The following is a 21,344-nucleotide window of genomic DNA, read 5'->3' as shown; positions in this document are numbered from 1 at the left end:
TCCTTTCCTTTAGTGCTGAGAGGGTTAAGGACTCTTTCCATGCTGGCTGAGACCATACAGCCTGGTTGTTCTCAGCTGCAACTGCTTATCATTTACTCCCTCTATATATACTGGCTATGGGCGTTTAGTCTTTGCTGTTAAAAAATTTGCCTTTCTGTGCTAAGGGCTAAAGTTGAGTAGTTGGAATTGGTGTTGTAGTAGTAGTGATGTGTTGTTTGCTGTAGTACCTAAGAGTTTATCTCCTTGTCCCTATTCCTATTTAATTCATTCCTCCCTGTCCCTGTCCTCCTCCCTATTTTTGGTGAGTGCTTTTGGATGATAGTGGTTTTCTGTTATCCCTGTTTTGTCTTTGTGTCTTGTTTACCTTAAATTTTTGCCCCATGACCCATGGGGTGGGGTAGGGGGCATATTAGGATTTAACATGAGCATAGTAAGGTCAGAAACCCGGGTCTATCTATCTTCAAGAGTACCCCTGGGACAAGGATAGTTAGGATCCCAGTTCCAGGGTCAGTTTGAGGCCCCTTTCCTTTATTTAAGGTCGTCACAGTCTGATCTTTAATGCCAGGAAAACCATTTACTCTATGGAATGCTACTAGAGAGCTTCAGAACTTTGCTTTGCAGACCCCTTTTGACCGAAAACCCAGCCACACTAACAACTCAGTGTACACAGTGCAAAACCCTTTCCACCTATTGGCAGTAAATCAGACAGTAAACCATTACCCAACAAAAGTCTGAATAAGCCATTTTTTGGCCCAGGGTGTATTTACCATTCCATTTCTAGTGATTACATCTTAACTACTGCTTAAAGGGAATCTGTCAGTCCGATCAACACTCCTAAGCTGTTACGAGTCCTCTGCTCAGAGTGTCTGGGACTCAGTGATGGGCATGTCATGACCGACAAAGTAAGTCCAGCGGATGACACAACTTAAACCTACAATGGGATGGAATGGGGTGAGGATGACCCTAACCACAGGGAACAAGGGATGGGGGCATCTCCTGAACTCCAATCTGAGCCTGTCCCTAAACGACCCCAATGTTCTAAGTGGGTCCTTCCTCCTGCCTCTGTCACGTGCCTAGTCCCTGATTGTCATCTCACTAATCCCTGGCTAGTGCACTGGCCAGTAAGGCTGTTAGCCTCACCACTGCAGATGATGATCAACACAGGGAGCATGAGAAAACACAAGACAGACAGATAGAGGGCACCTTATATTCAACAACTGTCTCTGCTGCAAAGCACTACATAGCAGAACCATGAACTCCACGAAAACAGCGGACTCACTATTGCAACTAGAGAGCTCTTTACACCAGGCTTGGTCAACATAGATTACTCTAACACCAACAGTCAGCTGATTGGTCATGTGACTTTTTAAAGGATGGTGGAAGTGGTCACCACCCACATCCCAGATAAGCTGACTAGCAACAAAGCAGCTGCCAGCAAGGAAAACTGACATTAACCCTTGCTGGCCCTAATGGAAAAAAGCTACATTTAAGCAATAGCGGAACCAGAGCTGCCACAAATCCAAAAATGAATCGTGACAGTTCCCCCCCATTTCAACGAGGGGCCCCTGGACACTCAACACCGGACTTCTCCAGAAATGATGTCTCCACCCAGTAGGATTCATCTCTGCAGTCACCTGATCATCTAGGTTACGGCAAATGCAGCCCAATAGAGATAGCAAAAACGTAGGCTCCGAAAGCGCAACAAATCCCCAGAGCGCCGACCTGTGGAATATGTCGTGTACCTGCATTGCTGGGAGTAACTCCAGCTGGAAAATCCCTGGGCTCAGAATGGCCAACACCGGATATGGCGCGAACACCCTAGAACTCCAGGTCCCAGATGCGTACTTCCACCTGATATTTTTGGTAGACACCCACACGTATTCTTTCACACACAGGTCCAGACTTGAACATTTATTTCCACACATGCTTTTGCCAAAAAGATGGTGAACTCTTTGAGGAACGGACAACAAAGGTGGCCCCCTGTGTCACCAAACTCATACTCTTGATATACATAGAGGGAACCACCACCCTCCTCTGATACCTCCTCCTGCGAGGACTACAAGGCTCAGGGTTTACTTGTGATGGTTGATTCTTACCCCTACTCCATGGCAGCACCTTAGCTGCCCCCACCGAAGAAGAAGGGGTAGGTTTGAGAAGGACGGCAGAGATCGTAGCTCTTAGACAGCAGTCCTTACAAGACTGGTTCTAACTGACTACTTCCCTGGACTGCCAATATATGACCAGGTTGTGAATCTTCATCTAGGGAAGGCCTAAGACGATGGGAGTTAGCATACCCTCCAAGACATAGCACGACAGGGACTCTTCATGAAGAGTCCCTATATGCAGGTTAATATTATCTAAGGCTTGAGTCACACTCCCCTAGCTGTGAGAAACAGAGTCAATTTTCCCGAACGATAATGGGTCTCGCCAGCATCCTACTGATCAAACCATGGGTCTAAACAAAGCGAGAATCCACCAAATTGACTCCAGCTCCACTATCCACAAGAATCGGTATAGTCTCAGTTTCCCCACCAATCACCACTTCAGGGAGAATGGTACACTGAGACGTAAAGAGGAGGAAATGTACACACCCTGGTCGTCTCCCTCCACATGACCAGGGGAACACTGCTTTTAAGATGGAGTACATACTTTGGGGCGAGCTGGCAGACATTGATGTAATGATCAGTCAGACCACAGAAAAAACATGCCCCTGTCCCACGGCGAACCACAGGCAAATTAGTTTGAGAGAAGGTTCCTTCCACCTGCATTGGTTCGTCTGCACCAGTGTGTCCTCCTCCCTAGAAAGAAAAACAGGGGGTAGATTTGATGTATGTCTCTCCCTGAGGCATCTATACACCTGGATAGCAAGGGCTATGGTGGCCTCCAATGACCCAGGAGTAGCATACTGCACCAGAGTATCCTGAAGCCTAGCTGAAAGACCCTGACAGGAATGACTACTAAGAGCATAGTCATTCCATTGTGTGTCAGTGTCCCATCTCTGAAACTCCGAGGAGTACTCCTCAGCTGGCCGGCACCCCTGCTCGATTTTACGGAGTCTAGACTCAGCCAGGGAGATGCCATCAGAATCCCCATACACCAGTGACAATTCCACGAAAAACACACCACCGACTGCAAAGATGGTGAATCAGTCGGCAGAGAGAAGGCCCAGGATTGTCTCCCTTGAGAAGAAAGACTATAATCCCCACACACTGTTCCTCACTCCCTGAAGAATGAGGGTGAAGCCTGAAGTACAATTCACAGGCTTCTTTGAAGACCATAAATGTATCTCTCCCTCCAAAAAATCTGTCAGGGAGAGAAACTTTAGGTTCCGGTTGAACCAGCACTTGAGTCGAGACCAAGAACACCGTCACCTGCTGTAGCTGCGGCAACACCTGAGTCCGCAGTCCGCAACTGAGAAACCTCATGCGTGAGGGACTAGATCAGGCAAGCAAAAGCCTCAGCATGAGCCATGGGTTCACCAGAAAAAAGTACAAGTCTGTGATAATGTCACAACCGACAAGGTAAAGTCCAGACACAACTTACCTAGTTCATGCTAGTAAAGCCCCATTCATTTAAAATAATCTCAGGAGGCAGAAATTATTAGGAAGACCTGTTTCCGCATTTTTTCACCTTATACCCACAAATGTAAATTTATTTTATTGGGATTTTATGGGATATGCCAGCACAACTACCAGGCTAAGTACAATTGGGGGTTGCCTGGTTGCTAGGGAATCCCCACATGTAATCAAGCTGGCTAATAGCTGTAAATCATTCAGCTGCCGCGATGAAAACTTAATCTCCGAACACTTAACAAATACTCGGAGGTCACCCGAGCGTGCTCAGGAAAACCCGAGCAATGAGTATATTCGCTCATCACTAGAGGAGACAGAATGCTGAGTTGCATCCAAAGAACACCATACCTACTGTGAAGCATAGGGGTGGCAACATCATGCTTTGGGTCTGTTTCTCTGCAAAGGGACCAGGACGACTGATCCATGTACATAAAAGAATGAATGTATCGTGAGATTTTGAGTGCAAACCTCCTTCCATCAGCAAGGGCATTGAAGATGAAGCATGGATGGGTCTTTCAGCATGATAATGATCCCAAGCACACCGCCAGGGCAACAAAGGAGTGGCTTCTTAAGAAGCATATGAAGGTCCTAGAGTGGCCTAGCCAGTCTTCGGATCTCAACCCCATAGAAAACCTTTGGTGGGAGTTGAAAGTCCGTGTTGCCCAGCGACAGGCCTAAAACATCACTGCTCTAGAGAAGATCTGCATGAAGGAATGGGCCAACATACCACCAACAATGTGTGCCAACCTTGTGAAGACTTACAGAAAACATTTGACCTCTGTCATTGCTAACAAAGGATATATAACAAAATATTGTATATTGTATATAGTTGTGGTCTACCTATGATGTCAATTACAGGCCTCTCTCATCTTTTTAAGTGGGAGAACTTGCACAATTGGTGGCTGACTAAATACTTTTTTCCCCACTGTATTTGTGAAGTGTAAAGGAAACAATACATGGTCTTCCAAATATTTTCAAAATATAAATCTGAAAATTATAACCTGCATTTGTATTCAGCTCTGTGTAGTCTGATATCCCTAAATAAATTACTGAGAGACCAATTGCCTCTAGAAGTCACACAACTAGTAAATTGAGTCCATCTGTATGTAATTTATTTTCAGTACAACTACTGTGTAGGCCTCAGAGATTTTGTTGAAGATATTAGGGATTAAACAGCATCATGAATAACAAGGAAAACACGAGACAGGTCAGGGATAAGGTTGTGGAGAAAAGTAAAGCAGGGTTAGGTTATTAAAAAAAATAGCTCAAGCGCCGAACATCTCTCAGAGCACTGTTCAATCCATCATCCAAAAATGGAAGAAGTACAATCCTACGAAGTCATGGCCGTCCACCTAAACTTACATCTCAAGCATGGAGAGCACTAATTAGAGAAGCAGCTAAGAGGCCCTTGGTCACTCTGGTGGAGCTGCAGCGATCCATAGCTTGGGTGAATCTGTTCACATAACTACTATTAGGCTGCTTTCACACATCAGTTTTTTGCCATCAGGCTCAATTCGGCGAATTTTGAGAAAAACAGATCTGGCAAAAGTTGCCACCGGATCCGTTTTTTTCTCATAGACTTGTATTAGCGACGGATTGCAACGGATGGCCTCACATTTCATCTGTTTTTTGCGGGATCCATCGAAAATTGTTTATCCGGCGGCTGGAGAAAATGGACATAGTAACGTTTTTTGTGGCCGTCGTTTGCTAGAATGGAAGCCTGTGGTGCCGGATCCGTCAAATGAGTGAATCCGGCGACGGATTCCGTTTTTTTAAACTGAGCATGCTCTGATGCAGTAGTGTTTTCCATTCTGGTCTCTCTCTCCCTCTCTGTACTCTGGTCAGATGAGGACTTTTTGGGCACATCCCCCTGAAAACACCATCCCCACCGTCAAACATGGTGGTAGCAGCAGCATGCTATGGGGATGCTTTTCTTCAGCAGGGACAGTTGATGGGTAGATGGATTTAAACACAGGACAGTCCTGGAGGGAAACCTGTTAGAGGCTGCAAAAGACTTGAGGGTGGGGTGTAGGTTCACCTTCTAAGAAGACAACAAGTCTAAACATAATGCGAGAACTTCAATGGAATGGTTTAGATCAAAGCATATTTATGTCTTTGAATAGACCAGACAAAGTCCAGGCCTAAACCTAATTGAAGATCTGTGGCAAGACTTGAAAATTGCTGTTCTCAGTTGCCTCCATCCAATCTCACTGAGCTAGAGCTAGTTTGCAAACAAGAATGGGCAAAAACGTCAGTCTCTAAATGCAAGAGACATACCCCAAAGGACTTGCAGCTGTAATTGCAGAGGAAGGATTGACTCACGGGGTTGAACACAAACGCACATCACAATTTTCAGATTTATATTTTTTAAATAGGAAACCATGTATCATTTCCTTTACACTTCACAGATACTTGCTACTTAGTGTTGGTATATCACATGAAATCCAAATAAAGTACATTTACGGTATATTGGTGGATGTAATGAGAAAAAATGTGGAAAAGTGTATGAATACATATTCAAGGCATTGTATTTCTCTCCAATGCCATCTTGTACTTTTTATTTTTTCTTATACTTTGACATCATATACTTTTTATGCTAAAAATATAAGAAAATAGGATGAAAAAAAATGACAAGCGACAGTAGTATAACTGACAGATCGTCGTCAAATATGCAACTCATGTCAGAACACATATATTGTCAGGGCAGGCGTGAAGCCGCTCACTCATTCTATAGTCCCCTATATGGATATATAAAGGGGTATTCTCAGGGGTATTGCATAGGAGATAGCTTTCCGGTTCCTGGGGGCCCCAACTGAATGGAGCAGAGGTTGATGATGCGCACTACCACTCTGCTCACTCTATGGAGTGCCAAGGATTGCTGAGCGCAGCGGCACTCAGATTAGAGCGCAGCGGCACTCAGATTAGAGCGCAGTGTGCATGACCTCTCTGGCTCCTTTCTCACGGGGCTCCCAGAATCATTGGGGGCCAGTAGTTGGGCACTCAGCAATCCCCTAGCCCACTGGCGGACACAGACAGAAGTGGGCCCCCGTGCAAGAACAATATAAGGGCCCTTCGCAGCCCAAGAGCACCATAAATGCAAACTTCCACCTGCTTTTTAGGTGGAAGTGGCCCCCTTACCTCTTGGGCCCCCGCCTTATCCAGTTTATTGGGGATACCTTTCATACCTGAGAAGCTGAATTTGCATTTGGGGGGACAGACTCCCTTTCAAATCTACACAAAAGGGACACACTGAGGGTAATGTTTTTCCCATGGTCCGTGACTGCACTAGCTCCGCATGCAGTGACCCTAGGCTGCTGGTGGGGGGCTCAGCAGTGCATTGCCCCCCGGCAGGGCTCAGCCCCTCGCCCCTCCCTGTCTGGGTGGAGAGTCCCCGTACTGATGGATCTCCGGCACTGACGGCACAGCCCGTCCTGTGTCAGCCACGCTCACAAGGCAGGATCATGAGTCGGCCAGCTGGTGGCGCTGCTGCGTCTCTTCCTACTGCAGCTGAGCCTCGCCTGCATCCGGAGGGCAGCAGCAGAAAACAATCGTCGCCAGCCAGACCCCGGGACTTCGCAGTGAGACAAGGGGCCAGGTCGCTGACGGGAGGCCGGGCTGCTGCGGCTGGGAAGCAGGTGGCGAGAGGCAGCCGGGCATCCTGCAGCAGAGCGGAGGCGCAGCATCCCTGGCAGGGAGCTGTCCGCAGCGGCGGGGGTGCTGAACGCGCAGCATCCAGGGCGGAGGCCGCTGCAGGACCCCCATCACCAGGAGCCCTGGAGGCGCAGCGCCAAGAGCCGTCCGAGCTGTCCCCTGCAAAGACGGAGCCAGGCAGAGTGGCCACCCCCGAGCAGCCGGGGGACGGATCCCCGAAGACCGCGAAGCAGAAGGGGAAAACGTCCCCCAAAGGAGGGGATGGCGCCCAGGCTGCCGGGGCGGTGGGGAAGAGCCCCAAGAAGCAGAGCGGCGGAGGGGGCTACTGGAAGGAAGGCTGCCTGCAGACCGAGCTCATGCAGTTCCACCTGAAGAAAGGCCTGGCCGCGGCGGGCGGTGCCATCAGCTCCAAGGGCGACGGAGGGGAGGCAGAGCCGGCGGGTGGGCAGCAGGCAGCCGCAGAGGCATCCAGGGCAGACAGCCAGCTACAGGACGAAGTGGACCAGCTGAGGGAGGAGAACGACAGCCTGAAGGTGAGGGGCTGCCATTGTCTGTGCAGGCGGTGATGTCATCGGGCCTGTCTGACCATGGAGAGAGGGTCCTCATCTGTGCACACATGGTGGAGGGAGTGATGTCATCAGGGAGAGAGGGTCCTCATCTGTGCACACATGGTGGAGGGAGTGATGTCATCAGGCCTGTCTGACCATGGAGAGAGGGTCCTCATCTGTGCACACATGGTGGAGGGAGTGATGTCATCAGGCGTGTCTGATCATGGAGAGAGGGTCCTTATCTGTGCACATATGGTGGAGGGAGTGATGTCATCATGGAGAGAGGGTCCTCATCTGTGCACACATGGTGGAGGGAGTGATGTCATCAGACCTGTCTGATCATGGAGAGAGGGTCCTTATCTGTGCACATATGGTGGAGGGAGTGATGTCATCGGGTCTGTCTGACCATGGAGAGAGGGTCCTCATCTGTGCACACATGGTGGAGGGACTGATGTCATCAGGGAGAGAGGGTCCTCATCTGTGCACACATGGTGGAGGGAGTGATGTCATCAGGGAGAGAGGGTCCTCATCTGTGCACACATGGTGGAGGGAGTGATGTCATCATGGAGAGAGGGTCCTCATCTGTGCACACATGGTGGAGGGAGTGATGTCATCAGGGAGAGAGGGTCCTCAGTGCACATATGGTGGAGGGAGTGATGTCATCAGGCCTGTCTGATCATGGAGAGAGGGTCCTCATCTGTGCACACATGGTGGAGGGAGTGATGTCATCAGGTCTGTCTGACCATGGAGAGAGGGTCCTCATCTGTGCACACATGGTGGAGGGAGTGATGTCATCAGGGAGAGAGGGTCCTCATCTGTGCACACATGGTGGAGGGAGTGATGTCATCAGGTCTGTCTGACCATGGAGAGAGTGTCCTCAGTGCACATATGGTGGAGGGAGTGATGTCATCAGGTCTGTCTGATCATGGAGAGAGGGTCCTCATCTGTGCACACATGGTGGAGGGAGTGATGTCATCAGGTCTGTCTGACCATGGAGAGAGGGTCCTCAGTGCACATATGGTGGAGGGAGTGATGTCATCAGGCCTGTCTGATCATGGAGACAGGGTCCTCATCTGTGCACACATGGTGGAGGGAGTGATGTCATCAGGGAGAGAGGGTCCTCATCTGTGCACACATGGTGGAGGGAGTGATGTCATCGGGCCTGTCTGACCATGGAGAGAGGGTCCTCATCTGTGCACACATGGTGGAGGGAGTGATGTCATAAGGCCTGTCTGACCATGGAGAGAGGGTCCTCATCGGTGCACACATGGTGGAGGGAGTGATGTCATCGGGCCTGTCTGATCATGGAGAGAGGGTCCTCATCTGTGCACACATGGTGGAGGGAGTGATGTCATCAGGCCTGTCTGACCATGGAGAGAGGGTCCTCATCTGTGCACATATGGTGGAGGGAGTGATGTCATCAGGTCTGTCTGACCATGCAGAGAGGGTCCTCATCTGTGCACATATGGTGGAGGGAGTGATGTCATCGGGCCTGTCTGATCATGGAGAGAGGGTCCTCATCTGTGCACACATGGTGGAGGGAGTGATGTCATCGGGTCTGTCTGATCATGGAGAGAGGGTCCTCATCTGTGCACACATGGTGGAGGGAGTGATGTCATCAGGTCTGTCTGACCATGGACAGAGGGTCCTCAGTGCACATATGGTGGAGGGAGTGATGTCATCGGGCCTGTCTGACCATGGAGAGAGGGTCCTCATCTGTGCACACATAGTGGAGGGAGTGATGTCATCAGGGAGAGAGGGTCCTCATCTGTGCACACATGGTGGAGGGAGTGATGTCATCAGGGAGAGAGGGTCCTCATCTGTGCACACATGGTGGAGGGAGTGATGTCATTGGGCCTGTCTGACCATGGAGAGAGGGTCCTCATCAGTGCACATATGGTGGAGGGGGTGATGTCATCAGGTCTGTCTGATCATGGAGAGAGGCTCCTCATCTGTGCACACATGGTGGAGGGAGTGATGTCATCAGGTCTGTCTGACCATGGAGAGAGGGTCCTCATCTGTGCACACATGGTGGAGGGAGTGATGTCATCAGGTCTGTCTGATCATGAAGAGAGGGTCCTCATCTGTGCACACATGGTGGAGGGAGTGATGTCATCAGGGAGAGAGGGTCCTCATCTGTGCACACATGGTGGAGGGAGTGATGTCATCGGGCCTGTCTGACCATGGAGAGAGGGTCCTCATCTGTGCACACATGGTGGAGGGAGTGATGTCATAAGGCTGTCTGACCATGGAGAGAGGGTCCTCATCGGTGCACACATGGTGGAGGGAGTGATGTCATCGGGCCTGTCTGATCATGGAGAGAGGGTCCTCATCTGTGCACACATGGTGGAGGGAGTGATGTCATCAGGCCTGTCTGACCATGGAGAGAGGGTCCTCATCTGTGCACATATGGTGGAGGGAGTGATGTCATCAGGCCTGTCTGACCATGGAGAGAGGGTCCTCATCTGTGCACATATGGTGGAGGGAGTGATGTCATCGGGCCTGTCTGACCATGGAGAGAGGGTCCTCATCTGTGCACATATGGTGGAGGGAGTGATGTCATCAGGCCTGTCTGATCATGGAGAGAGGGTCCTCATCTGTGCACACATGGTGGAGGGAGTGATGTCATCGGGTCTGTCTGATCATGGAGAGAGGGTCCTCATCTGTGCACATATGGTGGAGGGAGTGATGTCATCGGGCCTGTCTGATCATGGAGAGAGGGTCCTCATCTGTGCACACATGGTGGAGGGAGTGATGTCATCGGGTCTGTCTGATCATGGAGAGAGGGTCCTCATCTGTGCACACATGGTGGAGGGAGTGATGTCATCAGGTCTGTCTGACCATGGAGAGAGTGTCCTCAGTGCACATATGGTGGAGGGAGTGATGTCATCGGGCCTGTCTGACCATGGAGAGAGGGTCCTCATCTGTGCACACATAGTGGAGGGAGTGATGTCATCAGGGAGAGAGGGTCCTCATCTGTGCACACATGGTGGAGGGAGTGATGTCATCAGGGAGAGAGGGTCCTCATCTGTGCACACATGGTGGAGGGAGTGATGTCATCGGGCCTGTCTGACCATGGAGAGAGGGTCCTCATCAGTGCACATATGGTGGAGGGGGTGATGTCATCAGGTCTGTCTGATCATGGAGAGAGGGTCCTCATCTGTGCACACATGGTGGAGGGAGTGATGTCATCAGGTCTGTCTGACGATGGAGAGAGGGTCCTCATCTGTGCACACATGGTGGAGGGAGTGATGTCATCAGGTCTGTCTGATCATGAAGAGAGGGTCCTCATCTGTGCACACATGGTGGAGGGAGTGATGTCAACAGGGAGAGAGGGTCCTCATCTGTGCACATATGGTGGAGGGAGTGATGTCATCAGGTCTGTCTGACCATGGAGAGAGGGTCCTCATCTGTGCACACATGGTGGAGGGAGTGATGTCATCGGGCCTGTCTGACCATGGAGAGAGGGTCCTCATCTGTGCACACATGGTGGAGGGAGTGATGTCATAAGGCTGTCTGACCATGGAGAGAGGGTCCTCATCGGTGCACACATGGTGGAGGGAGTGATGTCATCGGGCCTGTCTGATCATGGAGAGAGGGTCCTCATCTGTGCACACATGGTGGAGGGAGTGATGTCATCAGGCCTGTCTGACCATGGAGAGAGGGTCCTCATCTGTGCACATATGGTGGAGGGAGTGATGTCATCAGGCCTGTCTGACCATGGAGAGAGGGTCCTCATCTGTGCACATATGGTGGAGGGAGTGATGTCATCGGGCCTGTCTGACCATGGAGAGAGGGTCCTCATCTGTGCACATATGGTGGAGGGAGTGATGTCATCGGGCCTGTCTGACCATGGAGAGAGGGTCCTCATCAGTGCACATATGGTGGAGGGAGTGATGTCATCGGGTCTGTCTGATCATGGAGAGAGGGTCCTCATCTGTGCACACATGGTGGAGGGAGTGATGTCATCAGATCTATCTGACCATGGAGAGAGGGTCCTCATCTGTGCACACATGGTGGAGGGAGTGATGTCATCAGGTCTGTCTGATCATGGAGAGAGGGTCCTCATCTGTGCACATATGGTGGAGGGAGTGATGTCATCGGGTCTGTCTGATCATGGAGAGAGGGTCCTCATCTGTGCACACATGGTGGAGGGAGTGATGTCATCAGGCCTGTCTGATCATGGAGAGAGGGTCCTCATCAGTGCACATATGGTGGAGGGGGTGATGTCATCAGGTCTGTCTGATCATGGAGAGAGGGTCCTCATCTGTGCACACATGGTGGAGGGAGTGATGTCATCAGGTCTGTCTGACCATGGAGAGAGGGTCCTCATCTGTGCACACATGGTGGAGGGAGTGATGTCATCAGGTCTGTCTGATCATGAAGAGAGGGTCCTCATCTGTGCACACATGGTGGAGGGAGTGATGTCATCAGGGAGAGAGGGTCCTCATCTGTGCACACATGGTGGAGGGAGTGATGTCATCGGGCCTGTCTGACCATGGAGAGAGGGTCCTCATCTGTGCACACATGGTGGAGGGAGTGATGTCATAAGGCTGTCTGACCATGGAGAGAGGGTCCTCATCGGTGCACACATGGTGGAGGGAGTGATGTCATCGGGCCTGTCTGATCATGGAGAGAGGGTCCTCAGTGCACATATGGTGGAGGGAGTGATGTCATCAGGCCTGTCTGACCATGGAGAGAGGGTCCTCATCTGTGCACATATGGTGGAGGGAGTGATGTCATCGGGCCTGTCTGACCATGGAGAGAGGGTCCTCATCTGTGCACATATGGTGGAGGGAGTGATGTCATCGGGCCTGTCTGATCATGGAGAGAGGGTCCTCATCTGTGCACACATGGTGGAGGGAGTGATGTCATCGGGTCTGTCTGATCATGGAGAGAGGGTCCTCATCTGTGCACACATGGTGGAGGGAGTGATGTCATCAGGTCTGTCTGACCATGGAGAGAGTGTCCTCAGTGCACATATGGTGGAGGGAGTGATGTCATCGGGCCTGTCTGACCATGGAGAGAGGGTCCTCATCTGTGCACACATAGTGGAGGGAGTGATGTCATCAGGGAGAGAGGGTCCTCATCTGTGCACACATGGTGGAGGGAGTGATGTCATCGGGCCTGTCTGATCATGGAGAGAGGGTCCTCATCAGTGCACATATGGTGGAGGGGGTGATGTCATCAGGTCTGTCTGATCATGGAGAGAGGGTCCTCATCTGTGCACACATGGTGGAGGGAGTGATGTCATCAGGGAGAGAGGGTCCTCATCTGTGCACACATGGTGGAGGGAGTGATGTCATCGGGCCTGTCTGACCATGGAGAGAGGGTCCTCATCAGTGCACATATGGTGGAGGGGGTGATGTCATCAGGTCTGTCTGATCATGGAGAGAGGGTCCTCATCTGTGCACACATGGTGGAGGGAGTGATGTCATCAGGTCTGTCTGACCATGGAGAGAGGGTCCTCATCTGTGCACACATGGTGGAGGGAGTGATGTCATCAGGTCTGTCTGATCATGAAGAGAGGGTCCTCATCTGTGCACACATGGTGGAGGGAGTGATGTCAACAGGGAGAGAGGGTCCTCATCTGTGCACATATGGTGGAGGGAGTGATGTCATCAGGTCTGTCTGACCATGGAGAGAGGGTCCTCATCTGTGCACACATGGTGGAGGGAGTGATGTCATCAGGCCTGTCTGACCATGGAGAGAGGGTCCTCATCTGTGCACATATGGTGGAGGGAGTGATGTCATCAGGCCTGTCTGACCATGGAGAGAGGGTCCTCATCTGTGCACATATGGTGGAGGGAGTGATGTCATCGGGCCTGTCTGACCATGGAGAGAGGGTCCTCATCTGTGCACATATGGTGGAGGGAGTGATGTCATCGGGCCTGTCTGACCATGGAGAGAGGGTCCTCATCAGTGCACATATGGTGGAGGGAGTGATGTCATCGGGTCTGTCTGATCATGGAGAGAGGGTCCTCATCTGTGCACACATGGTGGAGGGAGTGATGTCATCAGATCTATCTGACCATGGAGAGAGGGTCCTCATCTGTGCACACATGGTGGAGGGAGTGATGTCATCAGGTCTGTCTGATCATGGAGAGAGGGTACTCATCTGTGCACATATGGTGGAGGGAGTGATGTCATCGGGTCTGTCTGATCATGGAGAGAGGGTGCTCATATGTGCACACATGGTGGAGGGAGTGATGTCATCAGGCCTGTCTGATCATGGAGAGAGGGTCCTCATCTGTGCACACATGGTGGAGGGAGTGATGTCATCAGGCCTGTCTGATCATGGAGAGAGGGTCCTCAGTGCACATATGGTGGAGGGAGTGATGTCATCGGGGCTGTCAGACCATGGACAGAGGGTCCTCATCTGTGCACATATGGTGGAGGGAGTGATGTCATCAGGCCTGTCTGACCATGGAGAGATGGTCCTCATCTGTGCACATATGGTGGAGGGAGTGATGTCATCAGGCCTGTCTGATCAGGGAGAGAGGGTCCTCAGTGCGCATATGGTGGAGGGAGTGATGTCATCGGGGCTGTCAGACCATGGAGAGAGGGTCCTCATCTGTGCACATATGGTGGAGGGAGTGATGTTATCAGGTCTATCTGACCATAGGGAAAGGGTCCTCATCTGTGCACACATGTTGGAGGGAGTGATGTCATCAGGCCTGTCTGATCAGGGAGAGAGGGTCCTCAGTGCGCATATGGTGGAGGGAGTGATGTCATCGGGGCTGTCAGACCATGGAGAGAGGGTCCTCATCTGTGCACATATGGTGGAGGGAGTGATGTCATCAGGTCTGTCTGACCATGGAGAGAGGGTCCTCATCTGTGCACATATGGTGGAGGGAGTGATGTCATCAGGTCTGTCTGATCAGGGAGAGAGGGTCCTCAGTGCACATATGGTGGAGGAAGTGATGTCATCGGGGCTGTCAAGACCATGGAGAGAGGGTCCTCATCTGTGCACACATGGTGGAGGGAGTGATGTCATCAGGCCTGTCTGATCAGGGAGAGAGGGTCCTCATCTGTGCACACATGTTGGAGGGAGTGATGTCATCAGGCCTGTCTGATCAGGGAGAGAGGGTCCTCATCTCTGCACACATGGTGGAGGGAGTGATGTCATCAAGTCTGTCTGACCATGGAGAGAGGGTCCTCATCTGTGCACACATGGTGGAGGGAGTGATGTCATCAGGTCTGTCTGACCATGGAGAGAGGGTCCTCATCTGTGCACATATGGTGGAGGGAGTGATGTCATCAGGTCTGTCTGATCATGGAGAGAGGGTCCTCATCTGTGCACATATGGTGGAGGGAGTGATGTCATCGGGTCTGTCTGATCATGGAGAGAGGGTGCTCATATGTGCACACATGGTGGAGGGAGTGATGTCATCAGGCCTGTCTGATCATGGAGAGAGGGTCCTCATCTGTGCACACATGGTGGAGGGAGTGATGTCATCAGGCCTGTCTGATCATGGAGAGAGGGTCCTCAGTGCACATATGGTGGAGGGAGTGATGTCATCGGGGCTGTCAGACCATGGACAGAGGGTCCTCATCTGTGCACATATGGTGGAGGGAGTGATGTCATCAGGCCTGTCTGACCATGGAGAGATGGTCCTCATCTGTGCACATATGGTGGAGGGAGTGATGTCATCAGGCCTGTCTGATCAGGGAGAGAGGGTCCTCAGTGCGCATATGGTGGAGGGAGTGATGTCATCGGGGCTGTCAGACCATGGAGAGAGGGTCCTCATCTGTGCACATATGGTGGAGGGAGTGATGTTATCAGGTCTATCTGACCATAGGGAAAGGGTCCTCATCTGTGCACACATGTTGGAGGGAGTGATGTCATCAGGCCTGTCTGATCAGGGAGAGAGGGTCCTCAGTGCGCATATGGTGGAGGGAGTGATGTCATCGGGGCTGTCAGACCATGGAGAGAGGGTCCTCATCTGTGCACATATGGTGGAGGGAGTGATGTCATCAGGTCTGTCTGACCATGGAGAGAGGGTCCTCATCTGTGCACATATGGTGGAGGGAGTGATGTCATCAGGTCTGTCTGATCAGGGAGAGAGGGTCCTCAGTGCACATATGGTGGAGGAAGTGATGTCATCGGGGCTGTCAAGACCATGGAGAGAGGGTCCTCATCTGTGCACACATGGTGGAGGGAGTGATGTCATCAGGCCTGTCTGATCAGGGAGAGAGGGTCCTCATCTGTGCACACATGTTGGAGGGAGTGATGTCATCAGGCCTGTCTGATCAGGGAGAGAGGGTCCTCATCTCTGCACACATGGTGGAGGGAGTGATGTCATCAAGTCTGTCTGACCATGGAGAGAGGGTCCTCATCTGTGCACACATGGTGGAGGGAGTGATGTCATCAGGTCTGTCTGACCATGGAGAGAGGGTCCTCATCTGTGCACATATGGTGGAGGGAGTGATGTCATCAGGTCTGTCTGATCATGGAGAGAGGGTCCTCATCAGTGCACACATGGTGGAGGGAGTGATGTCATCAGGCCTGTCTGATCACGGAGAGATGGTCCTCATCTGCGCACATATGGTGGAGGGAGTGATGTCATCAGGCCTGTCTGATCAGGGAGAGATGGTCCTCATCTGTGCACATATGGTGGAGGGAGTGATGTCATCAGGCCTGTCTGATCATGGAGAGAGGGTCCTTATCTGTGCACATATGGTGGAGGGAGTGATGTCATCAGGTCTATCTGACCATGAAGAGGGTCCTCATCTGTGCACACATGGTGGAGGGAGTGATGTCATCAGGTCTGTCTGATCATGGAGAGAGGGTCCTCATCTGTGCACATATGGTGGAGGGAGTGATGTCATCAGGTGTGTCTGACCATGGAGAGAGGGTCCTCAGTGCACATATGGTGGAGGGAGTGATGTCATCGGGCCTGTCTGACCATGGAGAGAGGGTCCTCATCTGTGCACATATGGTGGAGGGAGTGATGTCATCGGGGCTGTCAGACCATGGAGAGAGGGTCCTCATCTGTGCACACATGGTGGAGGGAGTGATGTCATCAGGTCTGTCTGACCATGGAGAGAGGGTCCTCATCTGTGCACATATGGTGGAGGGAGTGATGTCATCAGGTCTGTCTGATCATGGAGAGAGGGTCCTCATCTGTGCACACATGGTGGAAGGAGTGATGTCATCAGGTCTCTCTGATCATGGAGAGAGGGTCCTCATCTGTGCACACATGGTGGAGGGAGTGATGTCATCAGGTGTGTCTGACCATGGAGAGAGGGTCCTCAGTGCACATATGGTGGAGGGAGTGATGTCATCGGGCCTGTCTGACAATGGAGAGAGGGTCCTCATCTGTGCACATATGGTGGAGGGAGTGATGTCATCGGGGCTGTCAGACCATGGAGAGAGGGTCCTCATCTGTGCACACATGGTGGAGGGAGTGATGTCATCAGGTCTGTCTGACCATGGAGAGAGGGTCCTCATCTGTGCACATATGGTGGAGGGAGTGATGTCATCAGGTCTGTCTGATCATGGAGAGAGGGTCCTCATCTGTGCACACATGGTGGAAGGAGTGATGTCATCAGGTCTCTCTGATCATGGAGAGAGGGTCCTCATCTGTGCACACATGGTGGAGGGAGTGATGTCATCAGGTCTATCTGACCATGGAGAGAGGGTCCTCATCTGTGCACATATGGTGGAGGGAGTGATGTCATCGGGCCTGTCTGACCATGGAGAGAGGGTCCTCATCTGTGCAAATATTGTGGAAGGAGTGATGTCATCGGGCCTGTCTGATCTTGGAGAGAGGGTCCTCATCTGTGCACATATGGTGGAGGGAGTGATGTCATCGGGCCTGTCTGATCATGGAGAGAGGGTCCTCATCTGTGCACATATGGTGGAGGGAGTGATGTCATCAGGCCTGTCTGACCATGGAGAGAGGGTCCTCATCTGTGCAAATATTGTGGAAGGAGTGATGTCATCGTGCCTGTCTGATCATGGAGAGAGGGTCCTCATCTGTGCACACATGGTGGAGGGAATGATGTCATCAGGTCTGTCTGACCATGAAGAGGGTCCTCATCTGTGCACATATGGTGGAGGGAGTGATGTCATCGGGCCTGTCTGACCATGGAGAGAGGGTCCTCATCTGTGCACATATGATGGAGGGAGTGATGTCATCAGGCCTGTCTGACCATGGAGAGAGGGTCCTCATCTGTGCAAATATGGTGGAAGGAATGATGTCATTGGGCCTGTCTGACCATGGAGAGAGGGTCCTCATCTGTGCACATATGGTGGAGGGAGTGATGTCATCGGGCCTGTCTGACCATGGAGAGAGGGTCCTCATCTGTGCACATATGGTGGAGGGAGTGATGTCATCAGGCCTGTCTGACCATGGAGAGAGGGTCCTCATCTGTGCACATATGGTGGAGGGAGTGATGTCATCGGGCCTGTCTGACCATGGAGAGAGGGTCCTCATCTGTGCACATATGGTGGAGGGAGTGATGTCATCAGGCCTGTCTGATCATGGAGAGAGGGTCCTCATCTGTGCACACATGGTGGAGGGAGTGATGTCATCGGGTCTGTCTGATCATGGAGAGAGGGTCCTCATCTGTGCACATATGGTGGAGGGAGTGATGTCATCGGGCCTGTCTGATCATGGAGAGAGGGTCCTCATCTGTGCACACATGGTGGAGGGAGTGATGTCATCGGGTCTGTCTGATCATGGAGAGAGGGTCCTCATCTGTGCACACATGGTGGAGGGAGTGATGTCATCAGGTCTGTCTGACCATGGAGAGAGTGTCCTCAGTGCACATATGGTGGAGGGAGTGATGTCATCGGGCCTGTCTGACCATGGAGAGAGGGTCCTCATCTGTGCACACATAGTGGAGGGAGTGATGTCATCAGGGAGAGAGGGTCCTCATCTGTGCACACATGGTGGAGGGAGTGATGTCATCAGGGAGAGAGGGTCCTCATCTGTGCACACATGGTGGAGGGAGTGATGTCATCGGGCCTGTCTGACCATGGAGAGAGGGTCCTCATCAGTGCACATATGGTGGAGGGGGTGATGTCATCAGGTCTGTCTGATCATGGAGAGAGGGTCCTCATCTGTGCACACATGGTGGAGGGAGTGATGTCATCAGGTCTGTCTGACGATGGAGAGAGGGTCCTCATCTGTGCACACATGGTGGAGGGAGTGATGTCATCAGGTCTGTCTGATCATGAAGAGAGGGTCCTCATCTGTGCACACATGGTGGAGGGAGTGATGTCAACAGGGAGAGAGGGTCCTCATCTGTGCACATATGGTGGAGGGAGTGATGTCATCAGGTCTGTCTGACCATGGAGAGAGGGTCCTCATCTGTGCACACATGGTGGAGGGAGTGATGTCATCGGGCCTGTCTGACCATGGAGAGAGGGTCCTCATCTGTGCACACATGGTGGAGGGAGTGATGTCATAAGGCTGTCTGACCATGGAGAGAGGGTCCTCATCGGTGCACACATGGTGGAGGGAGTGATGTCATCGGGCCTGTCTGATCATGGAGAGAGGGTCCTCATCTGTGCACACATGGTGGAGGGAGTGATGTCATCAGGCCTGTCTGACCATGGAGAGAGGGTCCTCATCTGTGCACATATGGTGGAGGGAGTGATATCATCAGGCCTGTCTGACCATGGAGAGAGGGTCCTCATCTGTGCACATATGGTGGAGGGAGTGATGTCATCGGGCCTGTCTGACCATGGAGAGAGGGTCCTCATCTGTGCACACATGGTGGAGGGAGTGATGTCATCGGGCCTGTCTGACCATGGAGAGAGGGTCCTCATCTGTGCACACATGGTGGAGGGAGTGATGTCATAAGGCTGTCTGACCATGGAGAGAGGGTCCTCATCGGTGCACACATGGTGGAGGGAGTGATGTCATCGGGTCTGTCTGATCATGGAGAGAGGGTCCTCATCTGTGCACACATGGTGGAGGGAGTGATGTCATCGGGTCTGTCTGATCATGGAGAGAGGGTGCTCATATGTGCACACATGGTGGAGGGAGTGATGTCATCAGGCCTGTGTGATCATGGAGAGAGGGTCCTCATCTGTGCACACATGGTGGAGGGAGTGATGTCATCAGGCCTGTCTGATCATGGAGAGAGGGTCCTCAGTGCACATATGGTGGAGGGAGTGATGTCATCGGGGCTGTCAGACCATGGACAGAGGGTCCTCATCTGTGCACATATGGTGGAGGGAGTGATGTCATCAGGCCTGTCTGACCATGGAGAGATGGTCCTCATCTGTGCGCATATGGTGGAGGGAGTGATGTCATCGGGGCTGTCAGACCATGGAGAGAGGGTCCTCATCTGTGCACATATGGTGGAGGGAGTGATGTTATCAGGTCTATCTGACCATAGGGAAAGGGTCCTCATCTGTGCACACATGTTGGAGGGAGTGATGTCATCAGGCCTGTCTGATCAGGGAGAGAGGGTCCTCAGTGCGCATATGGTGGAGGGAGTGATGTCATCGGGGCTGTCAGACCATGGAGAGAGGGTCCTCATCTGTGCACATATGGTGGAGGGAGTGATGTCATCAGGTCTGTCTGACCATGGAGAGAGGGTTCTCATCTGTGCACATATGGTGGAGGGAGTGATGTCATCAGGTCTGTCTGATCAGGGAGAGAGGGTCCTCAGTGCACATATGGTGGAGGAAGTGATGTCATCGGGGCTGTCAAGACCATGGAGAGAGGGTCCTCATCTGTGCACACATGGTGGAGGGAGTGATGTCATCAGGCCTGTCTGATCAGGGAGAGAGGGTCCTCATCTGTGCACACATGTTGGAGGGAGTGATGTCATCAGGCCTGTCTGATCAGGGAGAGAGGGTCCTCATCTCTGCACACATGGTGGAGGGAGTGATGTCATCAAGTCTGTCTGACCATGGAGAGAGGGTCCTCATCTGTGCACACATGGTGGAGGGAGTGATGTCATCAGGTCTGTCTGACCATGGAGAGAGGGTCCTCATCTGTGCACATATGGTGGAGGGAGTGATGTCATCAGGTCTGTCTGATCATGGAGAGAGGGTCCTCATCTGTGCACATATGGTGGAGGGAGTGATGTCATCGGGTCTGTCTGATCATGGAGAGAGGGTGCTCATATGTGCACACATGGTGGAGGGAGTGATGTCATCAGGCCTGTCTGATCATGGAGAGAGGGTCCTCATCTGTGCACACATGGTGGAGGGAGTGATGTCATCAGGCCTGTCTGATCATGGAGAGAGGGTCCTCAGTGCACATATGGTGGAGGGAGTGATGTCATCGGGGCTGTCAGACCATGGACAGAGGGTCCTCATCTGTGCACATATGGTGGAGGGAGTGATGTCATCAGGCCTGTCTGACCATGGAGAGATGGTCCTCATCTGTGCACATATGGTGGAGGGAGTGATGTCATCAGGCCTGTCTGATCAGGGAGAGAGGGTCCTCAGTGCGCATATGGTGGAGGGAGTGATGTCATCGGGGCTGTCAGACCATGGAGAGAGGGTCCTCATCTGTGCACATATGGTGGAGGGAGTGATGTTATCAGGTCTATCTGACCATAGGGAAAGGGTCCTCATCTGTGCACACATGTTGGAGGGAGT

At 52.1% G+C, this 21,344-nt stretch overlaps 1 protein-coding gene across 3 annotated transcripts in view; it reads left to right on the top strand.

Annotated features, from left to right (window-relative positions):
* The first annotated feature begins 7,031 nt into the window (after window positions 1-7,031).
* The window catches only part of MTCL3 (MTCL family member 3), a 132,596-nt gene continuing 118,283 nt past the window's right edge, over window positions 7,032-21,344 (top strand). For all 3 annotated transcript variants that reach the window (XM_077289413.1, XM_077289412.1, XM_077289414.1), the window contains exon 1: window positions 7,032-7,756. In XM_077289413.1, coding sequence (XP_077145528.1) covers window positions 7,034-7,756 — 723 coding nt within the window. In that variant the 5' untranslated portion in view covers window positions 7,032-7,033. The remainder of the gene's footprint in view (window positions 7,757-21,344) is intronic.

Source organism: Ranitomeya variabilis, chromosome 2 (genome assembly GCF_051348905.1).
Source record: "Ranitomeya variabilis isolate aRanVar5 chromosome 2, aRanVar5.hap1, whole genome shotgun sequence".
NCBI lineage: Eukaryota > Metazoa > Chordata > Amphibia > Anura > Dendrobatidae > Ranitomeya > Ranitomeya variabilis.
Note: the sequence above shows the minus strand (reverse complement) of the source record. Positions and strands in the feature narration are given on the sequence as shown.